A 17,807-nucleotide genomic window follows, 5' to 3' on the forward strand; every position below is an offset into this window, starting at 1 on the left:
AATTTATTTTTAAAAGTGCTAACCAGGTTTGCCCATTTCTCCATAACCCCTGGGAGCTGTTACGGTCCATTGGGTAAATGCAGTTTCCAAACCGGGAACACATTCCGAGCTCTCCTATTTAGAAATGCTGCTCTGGAGATATTCTAGTCCAGGGATAAATAACCTGTGAGATCACCGCTCGGCTGCTCTCGGCAGCACCAGCCGCGTGTCGGGGCTCAAGAGGCGGGACAAGTTCCTGGAAGAGTTTGCAAACTACGCGCCCCGTCCTGCATATCTTTACCCAAGCGAGCAAGTCTGTACCGGGCCGGCCTGAGCCTGCATTCCCCGGCCACCCAAACCCGGGGGTGCCGGAGCGAGGCGGGATTGGCTAGCACCTTTGCACAGGTGGCTCCTGAGGCAGGCTCTCCTAGGCCGGGCTTTGTTTTTAAATTGTCTAATTGAGAGCCCCAGGTCTGCCGGTTCAATAGCAGAGCCAGCCAGCCTGCAGGCCCCTGGAGAAAACGGCTCCGCTTTGATTTTCTGTCTCGTATAACCAGGAGGTTTTGCCACCCACCCCCGGGCTGGAATTCCAGGCTCAGGGCTGGTTCCCCTCGGTCCCCAGCCAGCTCAGGGAGGGGGATGTAGTAACTTTGGCTTTACCGCCCTCAACCCCTGTGGGCGACTTGGATGGGGCCATACCTTGCCCAGAATCCCTGAGCCCGAGCGTGGCTGAGCGGCAGCCGACCTGCCACCCGCAGCATCCCGCTCGGATTGGCCCGGGAGTGTTGCCCTAAATCTGAACAGACAAGTTTCGATGGGCCGGAGCCTGCCCGGATTCCTGTGCAGAGAGTTAGCTGGGGAGTTGTATGGGGGGGGGGGAATTTACTGGGGGAGGTGGGAGTGCAGTGACTTGCTCCGGTGTCTGGGTCCCATCCTGGCTGTGCCAATGACCGGCTACTTGGCCTAGGGTAAGACCCAGATCCAAAGCGCACAGGGGCCAGCAGCTAGATTCTTTCCATCGGCCCCTGTAAGGCAGGGATACTATTCACCGGGGGGGCGGAGGGGGGCGCTGGGTGTTATTCAGCATTATGGAAGAAGGTTTGGGGCACGAGACGGACAATTAGACATAACGCCGCTGGTCAAAGCCCTCTGGCCCCCGGAGACGCGTTTCTCCTTCTTCCGACTGTTTGTGCGCGTTTTGCTGGGCGTTCCCTGGAGTTTGACTGCTCTGGCTCCCGGGCCATTCCCGGCGTGTCACCCTGTACGATGGTTGCCTTGGCCACATCCGCCGAGATGCCCACGGGCCGGTTTCATATGGAGCTGGCTGAACTGCTCCGCCGCAACTGCGGGGCCTTTTATTTCTTATTCCGCTCTCCTTTTTCCCCAGGCGCTTTCAACCCAGCAGGTCTCGTTTTTTAAAAACTATATTTGACTTTGCTAATGTTATTTTACTGACCCACCTCAAACGGGACATTTTGATTCTAATGGGTGACTTTTTTTAAAAAACAAAAAGGCAACTGTAACTTTGTCTGCGATGAGCACAGTCTGTAAGAGCCCCATCCCGGCCGTGAACCCAAGGTCTGTCCAATGCTGAGCAGCGAGCCCGGATGGGATCCCAACCAAAGTCAGATTCTATTTTTAAAAATATTTTCCTAATTATATTTACTCTCCTGGGGAGGGGGCTGAAGAGACACTCCCCGCCCCCTCCCCCCCGCCAGCTTCGGGAATTCGCAACGATTTCACTTAGCCAATCAATCGGGCGAAGTGCAATCGATCGGGAGCTGCCGGCCAGGACAGTAAATAATCAATAGTAGATAATCACCCCCGAACTCTCCCGCTTTCTGCAAGATCGCGACTTGCTCTTACCAGGAGCTGGGATTGGTGCAGTTTAAAAAAAAAAACCACCACCACCACCCATCCCTGCTCCACAGTGCTTTATTGTACCACCCCTGTTCCCGGCTGCTGAAGGCGCCGATCCAAAGCCAACTAAAATCCATGGAAGTCTTTCCATTGGCTTCCTTCGGCTTTGGATCAGGCCCCGTGTCCACTAGCTTGGAGCCTGTTCGGAGAGGGCTGTAGAGAAGTCCCCCCACCCGACCCCAGCACCCTTGCGTAGGAAGCAAGAGACCCAGGCAGTCCCCGGGCGCCCCCAACGTGTAAGCCCCAGCCAACCTCCTTCCCCCGGATCTGGAGCAGCTGCGGACTGGTGCGAAATAGCCCCAGCGCCAGGTCTGAGCAGTAGAGTCCATCCTTGGGCCCTACGGATTTGGTGGGGTGGGGGGGATTCCAGATAATCAGTGCCCTGCCCCCCCCCCATCTGTGTTTCTCCGGCCCCTCTGACTCTGACATTGTTAGTGCTTTATGAGGCAGTAAATATCCAGAGGCAGGGAGGATGCATTTGAACGCCGGGCAGGCCCCTAAGTAATTACTTTTAATAGGGAAAAAAACCGAGGGTCTCTGCGAGAAACCGGAGATTGGATCAGGCCCTAAGTCCGGAAATTGGAGCAGGCAGCCCGGATTGGCAGCTCGTCTCTGAGCTGGTGTGAAATGTGTTTAAGGGATTATTTAAAAGGAAGAAATGCGGGGGCCGGACCCCATAAAGAGGCGAGGGACCCGGAACTGGTGTTTGGAGCAAACCCTGCGGCTTCAAATCCTAGGCAGCGCCAGAGATTGGGGCTCTCTCCCCCTTCCCAGTGGGAACTGGGGTCCCATTGCAGCGCCGGCCCGGTCCCCAGAGGTGGGTGGGCTACTAAGAAAGACTTTCCTTGCAGCCCCTGTTTCCAGAGGAGATCTCCTTACCTTTCTTGATCACCGACTGATCCAGTAAATTCAGCCCAGCATCATCCACAGCCTGAAAGCACGCAAGGCACAAATATTAGGGTGCTGCTTTCCTAATGCAGAACTGCGGGGTGGGGAGCCGCGGAGATCTCTCCGTTTTCAAACGGGCCACATCATCAACACACACACACGAACAGCGGAGATCTAGGCTTCCCGGGGCTTTTCTTCAAAGATCGAATGAGATAAATTAGACCCTACAAATATTGGGCTTGCAAATGGATTCGTGCAGCTCCTGTGAACAGTCACCCCCAGTTATTTCATCAGATACTTTTAAACCTACTTTATGATTAAATTTTTACAGAGAGCAAGAATCTAGAGTTGTTCTTTCTTGTTAGCAACGCGCAGACTTCCCTGTGCGAGTATACTGCCTCGGTCGCTTAGGGGGACCGGGGGCTCGTTCCAGGTAACTCCGGAGCTAATTCCTGTTTAAGAGGGGGACGCAGATAGTTTGCAATTGCCTCCAAGCGGCAGACAAACAAAAATATTCCGAGATTTGAGAGGACAGAGGACTAGGCTGTTCGCAGTGTGATTCTAGCCGTTGGTCCCAGGATATGGAGAGAGACCAGAGAGGCGAAGAAATGTTTTTTATTGGACCAACTTGTGTGAATGGAATAGATTTTTCCTCAAAATGGAAAAAAAATTGTTTGAGCTAGGGATTAAATATCGTTCTGGGTGCTTTTGTATTCTTTGCGCATAATTCTCCATATTTCCTTTGCTAGAGAGTTGACAAATCCGGAATAAAAAGCACACGCACATAAAAAAACCAAACCAAACCGTGTCGTGTTTTGTTAAAGTAATTGAAGTTCTCTACAAAACTCCTGCCCCTCTGCTAGCTACTGTCTTCACGTGGTAAATAAAAAAATGATACGAAAATACAAATAGAACTCGAATTACTTCGGTACACTTGGGAGTGCGAACAAAACACCGACACAAATTCTCTCCCTGGGCTCTTTGTTAGCAGTTTGTGTCTTTGATGGCTCGAATAAAAGCATCGCTGGAATAGAATTGGATCAAACTAAAGGGAACGTCTCGATTTCTGTCCTTTAGAACGAGGATAGTATTTTGCTCCATCTTTTAAAACAGTGAAATGATGTTTTGTAAATATCTCTGCGCAGCCATTCCCCCGAGTCCGTCTGCGGCTAATATCACGATATAAAATGAAAACAGGAGAGGAGACATCGTGTGGCTAGAAAGTTATAAAACATTTCACATTCGGGGCGATTTGGATGGCAAAGGAAATCTAGTTTCTTGACAGGACAAGAGAGGAAAGGATCTGAGCGGAGGCGCAAATTCGGGAAAAGCGAATGGGAAGGAGAGTCTTGAATTTGCAGCAAATCCAGAATTTACCGCAAAGATCCAACCAATAGAATTGTAAAATAAGAAAATGAATATATCTACCGGACCGTTTTGCAATGGAAATGTCCCCCTCGATCCTCCCCAAAACAACCAACGAGGCAAAACACCAGTTCCAAGCGCAACCTTCCCCCCCCCCCATCCTTGTCATTTTCTTTTCTTTCTTTCTTTTTTAACGAAGCATCATCGAAAACGAAGGGGTGAAAGCGAAAAAGGAGAGTTGTACTTTTAGAAGCGAACCCTCCCTTCGGAAAACGAGCCATCTCCACAGCCTGAGTGTGAAGGTCCCAAACCTCCCCCTGCCTGGGCAGAGCCTGCCTGTTACAGCGGAACAGAGGGTCTTTTCGGCTCCGAGAGACCAGCCGGGCATTTTTGGGATCACTTTTTGGTTTCACTCCCGGGATGGAGCATCTGATGGAGCAGCGAGGGGCTGTTTTATGATTAATTTACCCCATTGAACCGCTTCTCTCAAACAAAGGGGCTCCCCCTTTAGTCCCCCCCACACTTTAAATTAACCCCCTTTCCCCTTGAATCGCTTTGTTCCACCCGCTTTCCCCCCTTGGGCTGCCCTGGAAAGTCCGTTCCAAAAGACTGGACACAGCGCGGGGAACCCCTCCAGAAATGCAAACCGGGCCGGGGCTCCGGGCTTTGCGCACCCAGGGCAGCCAGCTGGGATCTGGGCACCGGCGGAACCGAGCCCTTCGGCCGGAGAAAGGCTGCTAACTCCCCACCAGCCCGGCCTCCTGGGGTACCCCCTCCACCCCCCCGCCTGGCGGGCCTTGGGTCATTACACAGCCACGGGATGTACCTGGATGTCCTCGAGGCTGGGATGTCCGAGTCCATGGAGGCCCAGCGGCCCGTCTCCTAGCCCGTGGCCCGCATCGGCCAGCCCGTGCAGCAGGCGGGGGACCCCCGGATATTCCCGGCGGGGATCCAGGCTCAGCGCCCGGTGGGTCTGTGAGAGCAGCCCCGCTTCCTCCTGCCGGGCCCGCTGCGAGTGCCAGCCGGGCTGCTGGTGCTGGTGGATGGGGTTGATGGTGCTGTACGGATCCCCCAGGTGCGGGTAGCCGGCCTCCTGGCTCTGCGAGTAGGGCATGGGGGGCTGCGGGTAGGGCGGCGGGAAGTAGGGGGGCTGGAAGTCCGAGGCCGGCGTGTGGCAGAGCGGGGGAGCCGAGGAGTAAGCCGCCTGGTTCAGGGAGGAGAGCTGGGAGAGGCGGCCGCCGGTCGAGGCCCCGTTCAGCCCATCGGGACGGTCCTGCGGGGAGAAGAGAAGAAAGACGCTGGTCAGGCGGAGCTGGGGCCCCGGCTCCCTCGCCTCCCCCGTGGGCGCCCGGCTCCAGGGCCACCTGGCTTCCCAGCGGCGCAGAGAAGGTCACCAAGCCCTGGGCAAAGCCCCCAGCTCCAGCGCCTGACACCGCCTGGCCACCTCCCCCGCCACGGGGCTAGGAATCCGCTTTGCCCCCTGGCTCCGCGTCCCCTTGGCAGGGACAGGTCCCCGCTCCAGCCTGCAAACACCTTCCTACCTGCACTTCCCTCCTCCGCTTGGATCCCCCCGAGCCTCCCCAGGAGAAAACAAAGCGTCCGCTCGGGACCCCCGAGCTCTGACATCTGGCCAGAATCAGAGGGTGAAATCCCATCTCGTTGGGAGGGACGAGGCTGCCTCCATTAAATATCTCTGGGGTGGCCCCCTATGAGTCTCTCCCCCCCCCACCAACTTACCATGGCTGAATAAGTGTGAACTAGCATCTGTGCGGGGGCGGGGGGGGGAGGCCTAGAGGAAGGTGTCAAAGCAGAGACGTGGAGGAATAAAAGAAACCCCAATAACAATCCTTCAAAATCGGGTACGGCCCAGCAGCTCCATGCAGGAAAAATCCCAGATCCAACGGGGGGGAGTTACGCGGATGGCTTTGTCCCTTCGATTACAAAACCGTTCAGTTCCGAAGTGTTTCAGATGGTTCCCACCTCCCTCTCCCTCTCCCTCTGAGCCCAAACCAACGCCATGCACTCCAGTTATAGAGCCGGGGGCGCGCCGGCAGCGCCGGGAGCGCGCGTTAAAGAGACAGAGCCCGAGTCTCGCCTTTTTGTATTATTATTTTAATGGGCGGGGGGGAGGTTTGTGTCTCTTTCTGAGGAGGGTTCTTTTTCTTTTTCTTTTTTGTTTTTCTTTTTAAACAACCACTACATTCAGGGGAAGAATCTTAAACAAAACATATCCGTGTGAATCCGTTTACACTGAAAGGACTCTGGATTAAAAAAAAAAAAAACCCACACAAATATTAAGAGAGAGAGAGAAAAACCGTTTAGCAAAAATCAAATTGGTTCTTAGAATTTTTCTTAGTGGTTCTTTTAAGACCAGGTTAGTCTCTTTTCCGTTGAATACGGATGAGGCATCAAAGGGGGGGGGGGTTGATTCCGCTCCCACGGAAAATTCAGAGGGAATTTTAACTCGCGAGATCTCATTAACTATTCGCCTAATCTGGATTTGGAAGAACTGTGTTTTCTCCTGCTTTGCTTTGCTGGATTTTTGTGCCTTTCTTCCGGACGTGCACCGCTTTCCATGGGGTCCATTACTTGCATTTTTTTTTGTTTCATTCTTGCATTTTTGTGTTGAGCACAGACTCATTTAAAAAGAAAAGTCCTCCCCTTCCCCCCACCCCCGCCTGTTGGGGTGGGAGCCGGTGAATCCCAACCACCGCAGCCTCCAAGCAGGCTGCAAAAATCTTTGGAAATTCCGGTTCTTCCCCCACCCCCCCCCGCCGCCCCCGCCCCAGTCCCTCAAGTCCACTGATGTCGACGCTGTGTCCCGCGGGCTTGGGGGGGGGGGCGGTTGCTGGAGCAAAGAACAATTTCAAATGGCTGAGTCGTGGCTGGGCTGGGGGAGGGAAGATGCTTGTGGAGGTGGATCGCGGTTTAAAGGAAACGTTTGTGTGGCTCTAAGGTTTCAGTTTATTAGCCTGAGCAAGGTGTTAATTTTTCTCTTGTACGAAAAGCGAAATTCCCAGTAGCAGCCTCGGAAATCAATCGATTCTGCCCCCCCTTCACCCCCCAACCCGGAGCAAAGCGGCTCCCTCTGCGTCCCGCACCGACCCGCGGGGGTTATTCTGAACTTTACGAATTCACTCTCGAAATTGCAAGAATAAAAATAGGCAGGAAACTTCAGAGCAGCAGCCGCAGACGCCAGCTCCTTGCGCCCCCCGCTGAAACCCGCCCACTGTCCAGCACCCCCAGCCTCTCCCCGCCCGGGGGAAGGAGCCCGGCCGGGGGGCGCCGGTCGCGAACAAATCCCTGGTATTCTTTAGACAACAATCTCCAGGCTCATCGATACATGGTTGTGTGTAAACCCCCCAGCCTCTCTGGATCCCGATCGTCCGGATGGGCCAGCGGGCGGGGCGGGCCGGGCCCAGGCAGGGGGGAGCCTGCCCGGGGCAGGTTTCACCAGGTGAGCGGGGTCTCTGCCCAGGGCTCCGGGCGAGGGTGGAGGCCGGCCCGCTGCCGCCTGCCCTCAGCCCGCTCCGCAGGTGTTTTGTGGTTCAGAGCCCGTATTTTTGCAGCCCCGGCCACAGCGAGGACTGGGGGGAGGGGGAGGTGGGGGTGGGGATGGGGCGGGGGTGAGCGTCTGTGTGAATTAAAAACAACGAAATAACTGTGTGACCCCCCCCATGCAAAAAGAACAGGAGGCCTTGTGGCACCTCAGAGACTAACACATTTATTTGAGCAGAAGCTTTCCTGAGCTACAGCCCACTTCATCAGATGCATCTGTAACGCTAAGATGTGATCCCCCCCCCCACCCCGAGCTGGCGGCCCCTGCGCTGGAAAGTCCGTCAGCAAACGCTGAGTGCTGAAGTCTGGAGACTTGGAGTTTGAATCTCGGGTTGGCACCAGTTTAGCGCAGGCACCCACAAGCGCATCTGGACAAAAACCACAGCAACGGGCGTGCACACACACGTATCAACGCGCGCGCATCTGTGCAAAAACACACCAACGGATCTGCACACACACACACACGGATCTACACACACACACACGTATCTGTACAAAACCACATAAACGGATCTGCACACAAACACCCCAACGGATCTGCACACACACGCAAAAGTATCTGTACAAAACACACATAAGTATTTGCACACGCACACACACGGATCTACACACACACGTGTATCTGTACACAACCATATAAACGGATCTGCACACAAACACACGCAAACCTATCTGTGCAAAAAACACACCAACGGATCTGCACACACGCACGAGCAAATAGATCTCCATAGCTCCCCACAGACTTTTACAACTACTCAGAAGTCTGCATAGCGACACACCCCAAGATCTCGTTAAGTGTCCATAGACACACACACCTCTCTCTGGAGCCGGCCACACAAGTACGCTTCTGTCTCTAGAATTATCCACCCACCGAGAGACAATTACACCCCCCCGTAGCAATGCACAGACGCCTCTTAACACCGGCATCACACACAGACACAAATCTAGATCCACGTGCCATTATCCATGGCGGGCTGCACACACAGCGAGCCGTAAGCAAATATTGTCTGCATCACAGACGCGCTCAGCGCCACGCCTCGATCCCTACCTACAGACAGGCACAAACATCTCCCGGGAGTGCACAACCAAACACCGGGAAATGAACATCTGGGGGTCCACCCGGGCGTGCGCCCGCATCCCTCTGAAATAACACAACCCTGGGCACCGCGGAGATTGCTCCCAGTTTACTGTGTTTAGAGAAACCGGATCAACTTTGCTTAACCCCCTTGAGCCAGCCCCAGGCAGCCGGCCCCCTTCCCCTGTCACCCCGCTTCACGGGGCTCCCGTCGCAAACCCGACATGTGCAATTCTCCCACCTCCTGCGGGACCTCGCCGATGCAGGGACTTGGTCCGAGCAGGCGAGAGAACAACACACAGGAGACGTACAAACATTGTCCCTCAGGCACCGAGTCGGAAAGGGCCGAATTAAGCTGTTTATTTCGGAGTGGAAAATCATAATATTAAAGGAATCGACGTATTTCCCTGACAATAAAGATATTACGGATTTGTTTAAAAAAAAGAAAAGTGAAACACTGCAGGGGAAAATCAAGTTCCTTAGATTGCTGGTGAAATGAATTGATCATAGACACAGATGCGCCGGGTACTTCTCACCCTTCGCAGCCAGGACGTGCAGGGAACTGACTGGCTGATCGCCCCTCTCCTGTGAGCGCTCCAGAGGCAGGCAGGGCCCCGCGCCCCACTCCACCACAGTGCGCCCCCAAGAGAGGGGCAGAGAGCCGGGGGGCAAAGTCGGATTTTAAACAAAGTTTGATCCATCACTTTCCTGTTTGCGCGTTAGCAAATGTCTCGCCCCAGTCGCTCCTGAAATGCTGAGATTCACACACACACACACACTATTCCCCCTTGGAGGAACAAGAATGAGGACTGTGTTGTGACACAAGAGACTTGAAGGGACATCCAGAAACCCAGACTATTTCGGGTTCTTTCTCCCTCCCTGCTGGGGCTAGTCCCACAATACAAAGCCTTATTCTACCGGTCCAAAAAATCATTTCTCAGCCTTAGGACAAAGCCATGTGGCATTTCCAAAGCAGGTTCCCTGTACCGGGGGCAAATCACACGTCCTTCTGGATAGGAAATAAAACGAGGAGAAAGGAGCGTCACCCCACCCTTTACAGCTGCGAGGATATCGCACAGAAAGGCTTGAACTCCAGAGCCTGGCCAGCCTGTAGCAAAGGGGATCCTGCTGCATTTTAAATCAGCTTAATACATCATCAAGCCCCAGCCCCGAGAATAATCATTCTAATCACCAGCATCCCCCCCCCCCGACCCAGCTCCTCACCTGCAGGTACAAATGTTCTTCTTTCACGTTCTCGGCTTTCCAATGCATTTTGGGGCAGAAGGGAACTAAAAGCGCCTTTGTAAAGAGATGGAACAAACAATCGAATCGGACGAGCCAAATTCTTCTCCGGCTCCCTCCCTTCTCCCGAGGCCGCCTTTCCTCTCCAGCCGGCTGGGCTCGCGTTCGGGGCCGCGGGATCCAAGCTCCAGGAACCGGCCAGCGAAGGGCAGGTTCCAAGAAACCCGCCGCCCCTCGGAGGAGCCCGTGACCCCTGGCCCGGCGCACGTTTAATTTCCAGCCCTAACCCAATTCTGGGGCAGGCGCAGTGGGGTGGATTTGAATATTGCGCTGCAGGGCGCGCTGCTCCGCATTAGAATAATTGAATCCGGAATCCCGAGTTCATTTGAAACTTTCCAGAGACGCGCCCGCGCTGAGCCCCCGGAGGGAGCGGGAGCAGCCGTGTCAGGAACCGAGCTAAAGGCGAATACCCCCCTCTCGGGCTTCTTGCTGGCTCGAATCATGTGTCAGGTAGATCCGCGCTCCGCGGAGGCAGGGGACCCTCCCGCCTGGGATGGGCCGGTGCCTTCGGGCAGCGGGAATCGACCGCGTCTGGACCCAGGCGAGGGCAGAATTAGTTTGACAAAACTTTCATTCCATTCTTTGGGGGGAGGGGGCGTGAGGGTGTGTTGGGGTATGTCGGGGGGGGGGGGTGTAAGGGGAGAACTCAATTCTAAGATGCTACCGGCGCATCATGTAAACCAACCCAGTCCCTAGAAAGAGGTGTGAGGTCCTTCCCGTGTGGACATGCCTGCAGCAGGGTGGATGGGGCGCAGCCAGCCGCTTTTTTGACCAAATCCTTCCCCTTCTCCTGCTGTCTTCTATTTGTTCGCTTGTTAGCACCGTCTTCACTTTCCCTTCTGCCTTACAGAGCGCAGCCTGCGCCGGAGAGGAGGAGGATGAGGCAGAGGAAGGCTTTAGTGGCAGACAGTTGGAGGTACAGGGCTCTCCCTCCTCCAGCTCGGTGTCAACCTTCCCCCCTGCTCTGCTGAATGGTTTGGGAGCTGAGCAACCTCTTCCCCACACCCCACACTAAAGATTCTTTTTATTTCCCTTCCCTCCAAGCCACCCTAGGCCTGTGGTTAGAGCCCAGGACATCTGGGTTCTATTCCCAGCTCTGTCACTGACCTTGGGCAAGCTACTTCCCTGCTCCGTGCCTCAGTTTCCTCTCCCACCCTTTGTCTTTTTAGATGGTCACAGACTGTCTCCTGGTCTGTGTTTGGTCAGCACCCGGCACAATGAGGCTTTGATCTCCTTTGATCTGACTGTAATATGCATAATAAACAGCAACAAAGTCTTTGCTAGGACCAGACTGTCCACTGTTGTGCAGAAGTTTCCATTCCTGGCAGGGTGTAATTTGTGCACGAGCAGAGAAGAAACACTTTAGCCTAAACTGTAATACACTGTGATGTGTGAGAGACATTAACAAACAGAATCCCACATTACATTTAATTTAATTCCACTCTTCCCGCCCGGAGCTACAGCTCCCTTCATTTTCATTTTCCCTCTGAATTCCCACAACTCAGTCCTCTTTGATTTCCAGGTTTAATTAACAATGCTCATTAAGTGAATTTTTATTCCTTTCTTTTAATATTACTCTGCCACCTGTCTTTAGGAGGCAAAGGCTGATCATTTATTCTAATTTATTCCTATTAAAGATGTCATTTAAGGGAGGGAGGAGGGATATGCAGTGGTGAAAAGGGCTGATCTCTGCAGATGCTCTTCAATTCCTCTCCCCGCCCTCCTTCCAAAAATTCTTTTCAAGGATGCTGCCCCTGAAAGTTCTTTGGGGCTGTATTCATTTTCCACCAGATCCGTTTCATTTGCTAAGAAAAATTGGATTGGCCACGCTGTATTTTGCAGTTATGTTCCAGTTCATTCTTAAAGCCCCTTGCCCATCTAGTCCTTCTTATGTTGATTCTTTATTCATCTGAAAGAGGCGCAACTGTGCAAAATGCTGGTGGTAAACACAGCTAACTCGCTTGCCCACAGGATCGCAGCACAATGCGGGAGGCTGGGATCTAAGCTGGGAGCATCAGAGAGGAAGCTGTGATTCCACTGGGAAAAAACAAAACAAAACAAAAAAGCAGAAAGGTACCACTTTGTTACCAAATAGTCCTCGTGAACTTGCTTCGTGACAAATCCCTTTGGGCACCTGGGAGAATGAGTCGCAGCAGAGTGGCTCTCAGCTCTCCTCTGCATGGAGGTGTAGGATGGTAGGAATTGCCGGGATGGATGAGACCCAGGGACCATCCAGCACAGGATCCTGTCTCTGCCACTGGCCAGCACCAGCTGCTTCAGAGGAAGGTGCAATACATTTTGAAAGTGTGAGTGTATGTTGGTGCTTTGGGGCTTGTGTGTTTGTGAGACTGAGTGTGTCTGCCTCAGTGTAGGAACCCACCACTGCAGGGCCCAGCTCTTTAAGATGAGGGGTTCTTCCTCTCCCCAACCCCCTTTTGTTGGGTATTCAACTCTCCTTCACTTGTTCTCACCTCATAACCAGGGCCCACGCCAGCCCCCATCGAAGCCAAGAGGAATTTTGCCATTGACTTTGATAGGGCTAAGATGAGGCCCTTGGTTCCTTGCTGCAGTGATCAGGGTCAATCTAGGAGTTTGCTTTATCACAAGCACCTACAAGTTCCAGTCATGGACCAGGACCCCGCTACGCTAGGTCCTGTACAAACAGAACAAAAACACAGTCCCTTCCCGAACCAGCTTACAATCTAAGTAGGAGATACAGCCAGATGGGGAGTTCCAGGAAACAACGAGACAGCATTGTCTAACTAGACAAGACAGATGCAAGATGAAGGGACAGGACACATAATTTCATTCATACCTTTCTTCCAGGTTAGGACTGCCAAAGCAGGAACATGCAGAGTTACCTCTTCCTCATCTGCTGTGCCTAGGTGAGCAGCTCACCTGGCTTTGTCCAGCACCTCACTGGCAGCTCTGAGAAGCCACTGCATATGGAAGCACCAGGGAACCCTCTTATGCTTTTCTCCCTGTGCAACCTCCCTCTGGCTGGAGTTTCTCTATCGCTGGAATTGCAAGCTGCACATTCCCTTCCCTTCCATCCTACTGCACTGTCCAGGCACTTCCATTGCTGAACGGGAGTTCCACCACATCCCAGGTCACTACGAGCAGGTTAGACAGAACTAACACAACGGGCAAGACTTGTAAGATTTCCCATCTGCCCATCAGTACTGCAGATTTATTTAGAGCATTTTCCACCAGCTATTGAAGTGCATCATTTAAACCGAACCTTAGAAACAGTTTCCTGCCCCACAGGCAACAGCCAGATTTCAAAATGTTGCTGGAGATTATTATTTATTACTCATATTATTGTGGAGTCCAGAAACCCCAATCAGGATTACGGCCCCATTGTGCTGAGCGCTGCACAAACAAACACAGGCCTCGCCCCAATGAGATTACAATTGAATATGCTTAATTTTATAACTGGTTCAGACTGCCAAAAGCAATAGGGCAGTATCATTTACAATCTCTGCGTAATCTAACTGTGGGTGTATACATTTCAGTTACACAACAAAGAGTCACATGTGTGCCACAAAGAGCACACACACACAGAGAACCAACCTGTAGTCATTTTTGCATTGGAAAATTTTCCTATAAGCAAAGGTTCACTATTAAACAAAACTGCAATGTGCACGATGTGATACATTGAACCAGTTGGGACTTTGATCCTACCAGTTTCAAATTCACTGTACAAATGGATTCATGGATACATGAGTACAAACTGTGTCACCCTCTGCTCAGACCACCATTTACCCTGCACCTTAAGCTATAAACAAGGGTGAAATCCTGGCTCCCCTGAAGTCAACTGGAAACTTGTTCACTTGTGAATATTGACATCCAAATTAGCAATCCCTGAAAAACTGGTCACATAGTGGAGATGGCAGAAGTTTATCCCCAGCCAGGTCTGTTTACCCCTTGATCATGTATCACCATTTATAGAGCCCCATGCATGTGTTTGGTGCTTTGTGCAGTCTCTGCTACGGGGCCTTTGCAGCCTAAGTTTAGACATATCACCAGTGAAAATAACTGGCTGAAATGGGGTGTTGGGGCACATAAATAAGACCATATGGTCACTTGGCTTTTCCTCCAAAACAATGAGCTGATTCAGCCCCACATTGATTCTCTGCCATTAGGAATCCTGTCCCAGCTCTCATCAAATACTTGGGTGAGTCATGGACTGTTCCCATCATTCACAGTGTCCATTTAAAAGAAATATAGAGAACAAACAAAGCTACACAATGACAAAGTTCATATGGGGCTTGAGAGGACTGAAAAGAGTTCAGAAGAGAGGTACTTACTTAACCTGCGAGCTACCCCTAGAGGTGAGCTGGAATCGGTGCAACTTCTGGCACCACGTCGCCTAGCAAGACTAACCAACTTCATCCCATTTTGCAGCAAGCCGTTTGAACAAATGCCCTGGATGATTTCTGAGGCAGTGCAGCCACCAAATAGCAACCTTATGAAACGTTTAGTTTAATCACCAGGGCTTTTAGGGTGCGATGATGTGATATGAGTAAGCACCGTCGGATAACATATGTTACTGCAGAATGGGCACTGCACCTTAAGCTATAAACATAAAACAAAACAAAATATGCATCAGCTCACTTGAGACCTTATCCATCCCACCCACACAATCGTGGGGTAAGTCTGCTCGCTCCTGCAGAGCCTGCACTGGTGTCAAGTACACGTTGTGAGATAAATGCACAACTTTGTGCGTGTGTGATCAGCTATAACACCGATGCCCGCGCCTGCCATTCCGGGACCTCAAAGCACTTGGCCAGCATGAACGAGTTAGGACTCAGACCACCACTAGGCAGCAGGTGCTATCTTTCCCATTTTACAGATGGAGAAAGTGATGCCCAGAAAGTGCCATGACTTGCCTAAGGGCAGTCACCGAATCACCAGTAGAAGCTGCCGTAGACCCTAGTCGGCAGCATGGTCTTTCGAAGATGTGGGTCCTAGCCCTGGCTCAGATACTGGCCTGCCGCGTGGCCTTTGGCAAGTCACATAATTTTTATGTGACTCCTTCCTTTGTCTGTCTGGTCTATTTAGACTGTGAGCGCTTTGGGGCGGGGGCGGGGACCGGCTCTCCTTCTGTGGCTGTGCTGTGCTCCCTGTGATGGGGCCTTTAGAGTGCTCCAATCACACCAAGATTCCTGACTCCACCCCCTCTGCTCTAACCACTAGCAAACACTCCCTTTGCATCATCAGAGCACACTGGGCCCGGGAAGAAAAGAGCGGCCTTTAAAGCTGTATTGCATCCAAGCCCGTGTTTTAGAAAGCCAGATCCTCGGGGGAGGCTGTACTAGCATTTCCCATGCAGTCCAGTTGCTTATGCAATGTGTTTGCCCTGTGAAATAAGTCACTGTCAGGCATTTAGCCCCATCTCCCTCTAACCCCCCAATGACTAGCTGGCAGCTCATGGAAAGCCAGGGGGGTATATTCACTCTTACGCATATGTGAAGAAACACGTAACTGTTGAGCAAACTGGGGATGGCCAATGGCTCAAGCTACCACCCACTTCTGCCCAGCAATGGACATTCATTCCCACATCCTGCCAGAGCAAGAGTGTGCCTTCCCTGAGCTGCGGAGTACAGGAATCAGGAGTTTAGGGGACTACTTCTACTCTAACTGGACTGATAGTTCCCCAAAGCCATTGCCCTTGGATGGAGCAGTTAAAGGGCTGGTCTGAATGGAGACTGTGGCTCTTAAGTATTTTTCCAGGTGGCACAAGCATCCATATCATAGACATCACCATTGCCATTAGCTACTGCCCTGATTGGCATGAAAGGTCAAGGATCAAATGGGTCACAGGGACTGGATTCCCTCCCCCTCTTAGAAGGGAGTCCCACTAGCACCCAGTTGGGTCTCTGTCCAGGCACTGTGCGTGGGAAGTTTCCAGTCTCTGGGGTCATCAGGCTGGCACTGCTCATGAGCAGGGAGGTGGAGAATCCTAGTGCTGAGCCAAGGGGTCTAGTCTGCTGTGGGTGCAGGCACGTATCTCCTATTGACGATATCCTCTGCTAATGGGCGATCCAGGCCTCGTGACCAGAGGTGGAATCGCACATGGAATCTGGAGCAGGAGCCACCTTTATTAAATCATTTGGCAGGTTTTGATGATCTGAAATGCATTTTAAAATATTCCAATTCCTTTTGCCTGTCCCCTTGTTTGCTGAGGGCCAAGCTTTCTTGGGAGGATGGGGAGCTGCCCCCAATCAGCAGAAAGGGTGCTGACAGGCCCGTGTTAACACAGTGATGTACAGCCTTTAACCCTGGCAGGTTCATCCGCTTGCTTGGCTTGGATGATCATTCTTGGTGCCGCTTGCTTTTCTTTTGACTTGCATTCGGTTCAGGCTAGGGAGCTCAGAAAGATATGCCTCTGAACGACAGGTGACTCCAGACAGCAGACGCCATTGCTCTGATTATGAAAGCAAATGCCTTACATAAGACTGGGAGTTTGAAAAAAAACCAAAAACCCATCCAACCAAGGCCTTCGTCCAAGGAAGCTCCTCTCTCCTGGTCCTGTGCCCCAGGAAGCCGACAGTGCCCCTTCACCAGGGGTTTTCAGGGCACAGCCACCCTGAAGGGTTTGTTCTCTCCTCTTTGAGAAGTGGCAAACTCTAGCTTTAAAAGCTCTTAGGGTGACCCCTGGTGGTCATGCCTCAGAGTAGCTGGCTGGCTCCTGAACAGAGAGCTCATCTTCTCCAGTGAATTTTCTTTGGATAAAATTGGTTTTAACTGGTCCATCTAGGCTGGAGATTTTTTATCCCTAGACTGAGATGGTTATATCAGGTTAAGCAGAAGCCTGGGCTAGTCTAACAGTAACAGCATAGAACCAAGCACCAGGAGAGTTGTGCTGTACTCCTGGCTCTTCCATAGCCTTACCTTGCCTTGCCTCTGTGCGCCTTAGTTTCCCCTTCTGTAAAATAGGTACAATACATTCCTCACCTCAGAGGGAAGCCCTGAGGCTAAATTCACTGACATCTATAAAGTTCTTTGAAATCTGTACCCAGGGAGAGCAACACAAGGATAAAGGACTTGTTGGTCCAAGAGCCCCTCCCTGAGCATGTATAGAAAAGATCGCATCATCACAGATATTTAGGTACAGCCAAACAAATAGCAGTCTCCTGCCTGTGAGTAGCACTGGGGTTTTATAGGGAAAGCCTACATGATGGCACAGGGTGCAATAAAGGTTTTATTGGCAGGAGTTTGGGACAACATTAGTCACGAACCATGAGCTGTGAATTATGCAAGCCACCTCACAGGGTGTCTATAAACCCTTTGTCCTGCCTCACAGCAGCAGGGATTTGGTTTGTGTCACATTAGAGAGAAAAGTTATGGGGATTTTTGAGTTTTAAAAAACATTTGTCGTTCCTAGTTTTCATCTCCTTCTGCCCCAAAGGTCAAATCACCTCAGTAACATGTACAGGTCCTGGAGATACAGAAACATGAGGACGCATGTTTAAACATACTTCTCAATGTGGGAAGCTATTTTAGGTGGGCTGAATGTTTTTGAGTGTGAGGTCTGCTATTGAGCTTTACTAGTTACAAATAACACACACCCCTAGGAAGCCCCATTTTCCATACGGCTAGAGCAGGTGGTTTTATCATATCAGCCTTTAAAAGTCACTGGTCCCGCACCTAACAGGGGGTGCTTGTGGGGGGGAAGTTTCAATATTTGGTGGGGCAGGAAACTTTTCTGGGGTAT

At 52.0% G+C, this 17,807-nt stretch overlaps 1 protein-coding gene across 4 annotated transcripts in view; it reads right to left on the bottom strand.

Moving 5' to 3' along the window:
• TFAP2E (transcription factor AP-2 epsilon) overlaps nt 1-10,286 on the bottom strand; it is a 50,079-nt gene extending 39,793 nt beyond the window's left edge. For 2 of the 4 annotated variants that reach the window (XM_048826024.2, XM_048826022.2), the window contains exons 1-3: nt 5,890-6,165; nt 4,979-5,425; nt 2,779-2,830 (exon numbers count right to left, since the gene is read on the bottom strand). In XM_048826024.2, the coding sequence (XP_048681981.1) occupies nt 2,779-2,830; nt 4,979-5,425; nt 5,890-5,916 (526 nt within the window). In that variant the 5' untranslated portion in view covers nt 5,917-6,165. Of the gene's footprint in view, nt 1-2,778; nt 2,831-4,978; nt 5,426-5,889; nt 6,166-10,009 lie in introns of those variants that run through there. The other 2 variants (XM_075121302.1, XM_075121303.1) reach the window with 2 other exon arrangements.
• Between the last annotated feature and the right edge of the window lie 7,521 nt (nt 10,287-17,807).

This window comes from Caretta caretta, chromosome 19 (genome assembly GCF_965140235.1).
Source record: "Caretta caretta isolate rCarCar2 chromosome 19, rCarCar1.hap1, whole genome shotgun sequence".
Lineage (NCBI taxonomy): Eukaryota > Metazoa > Chordata > Testudines > Cheloniidae > Caretta > Caretta caretta.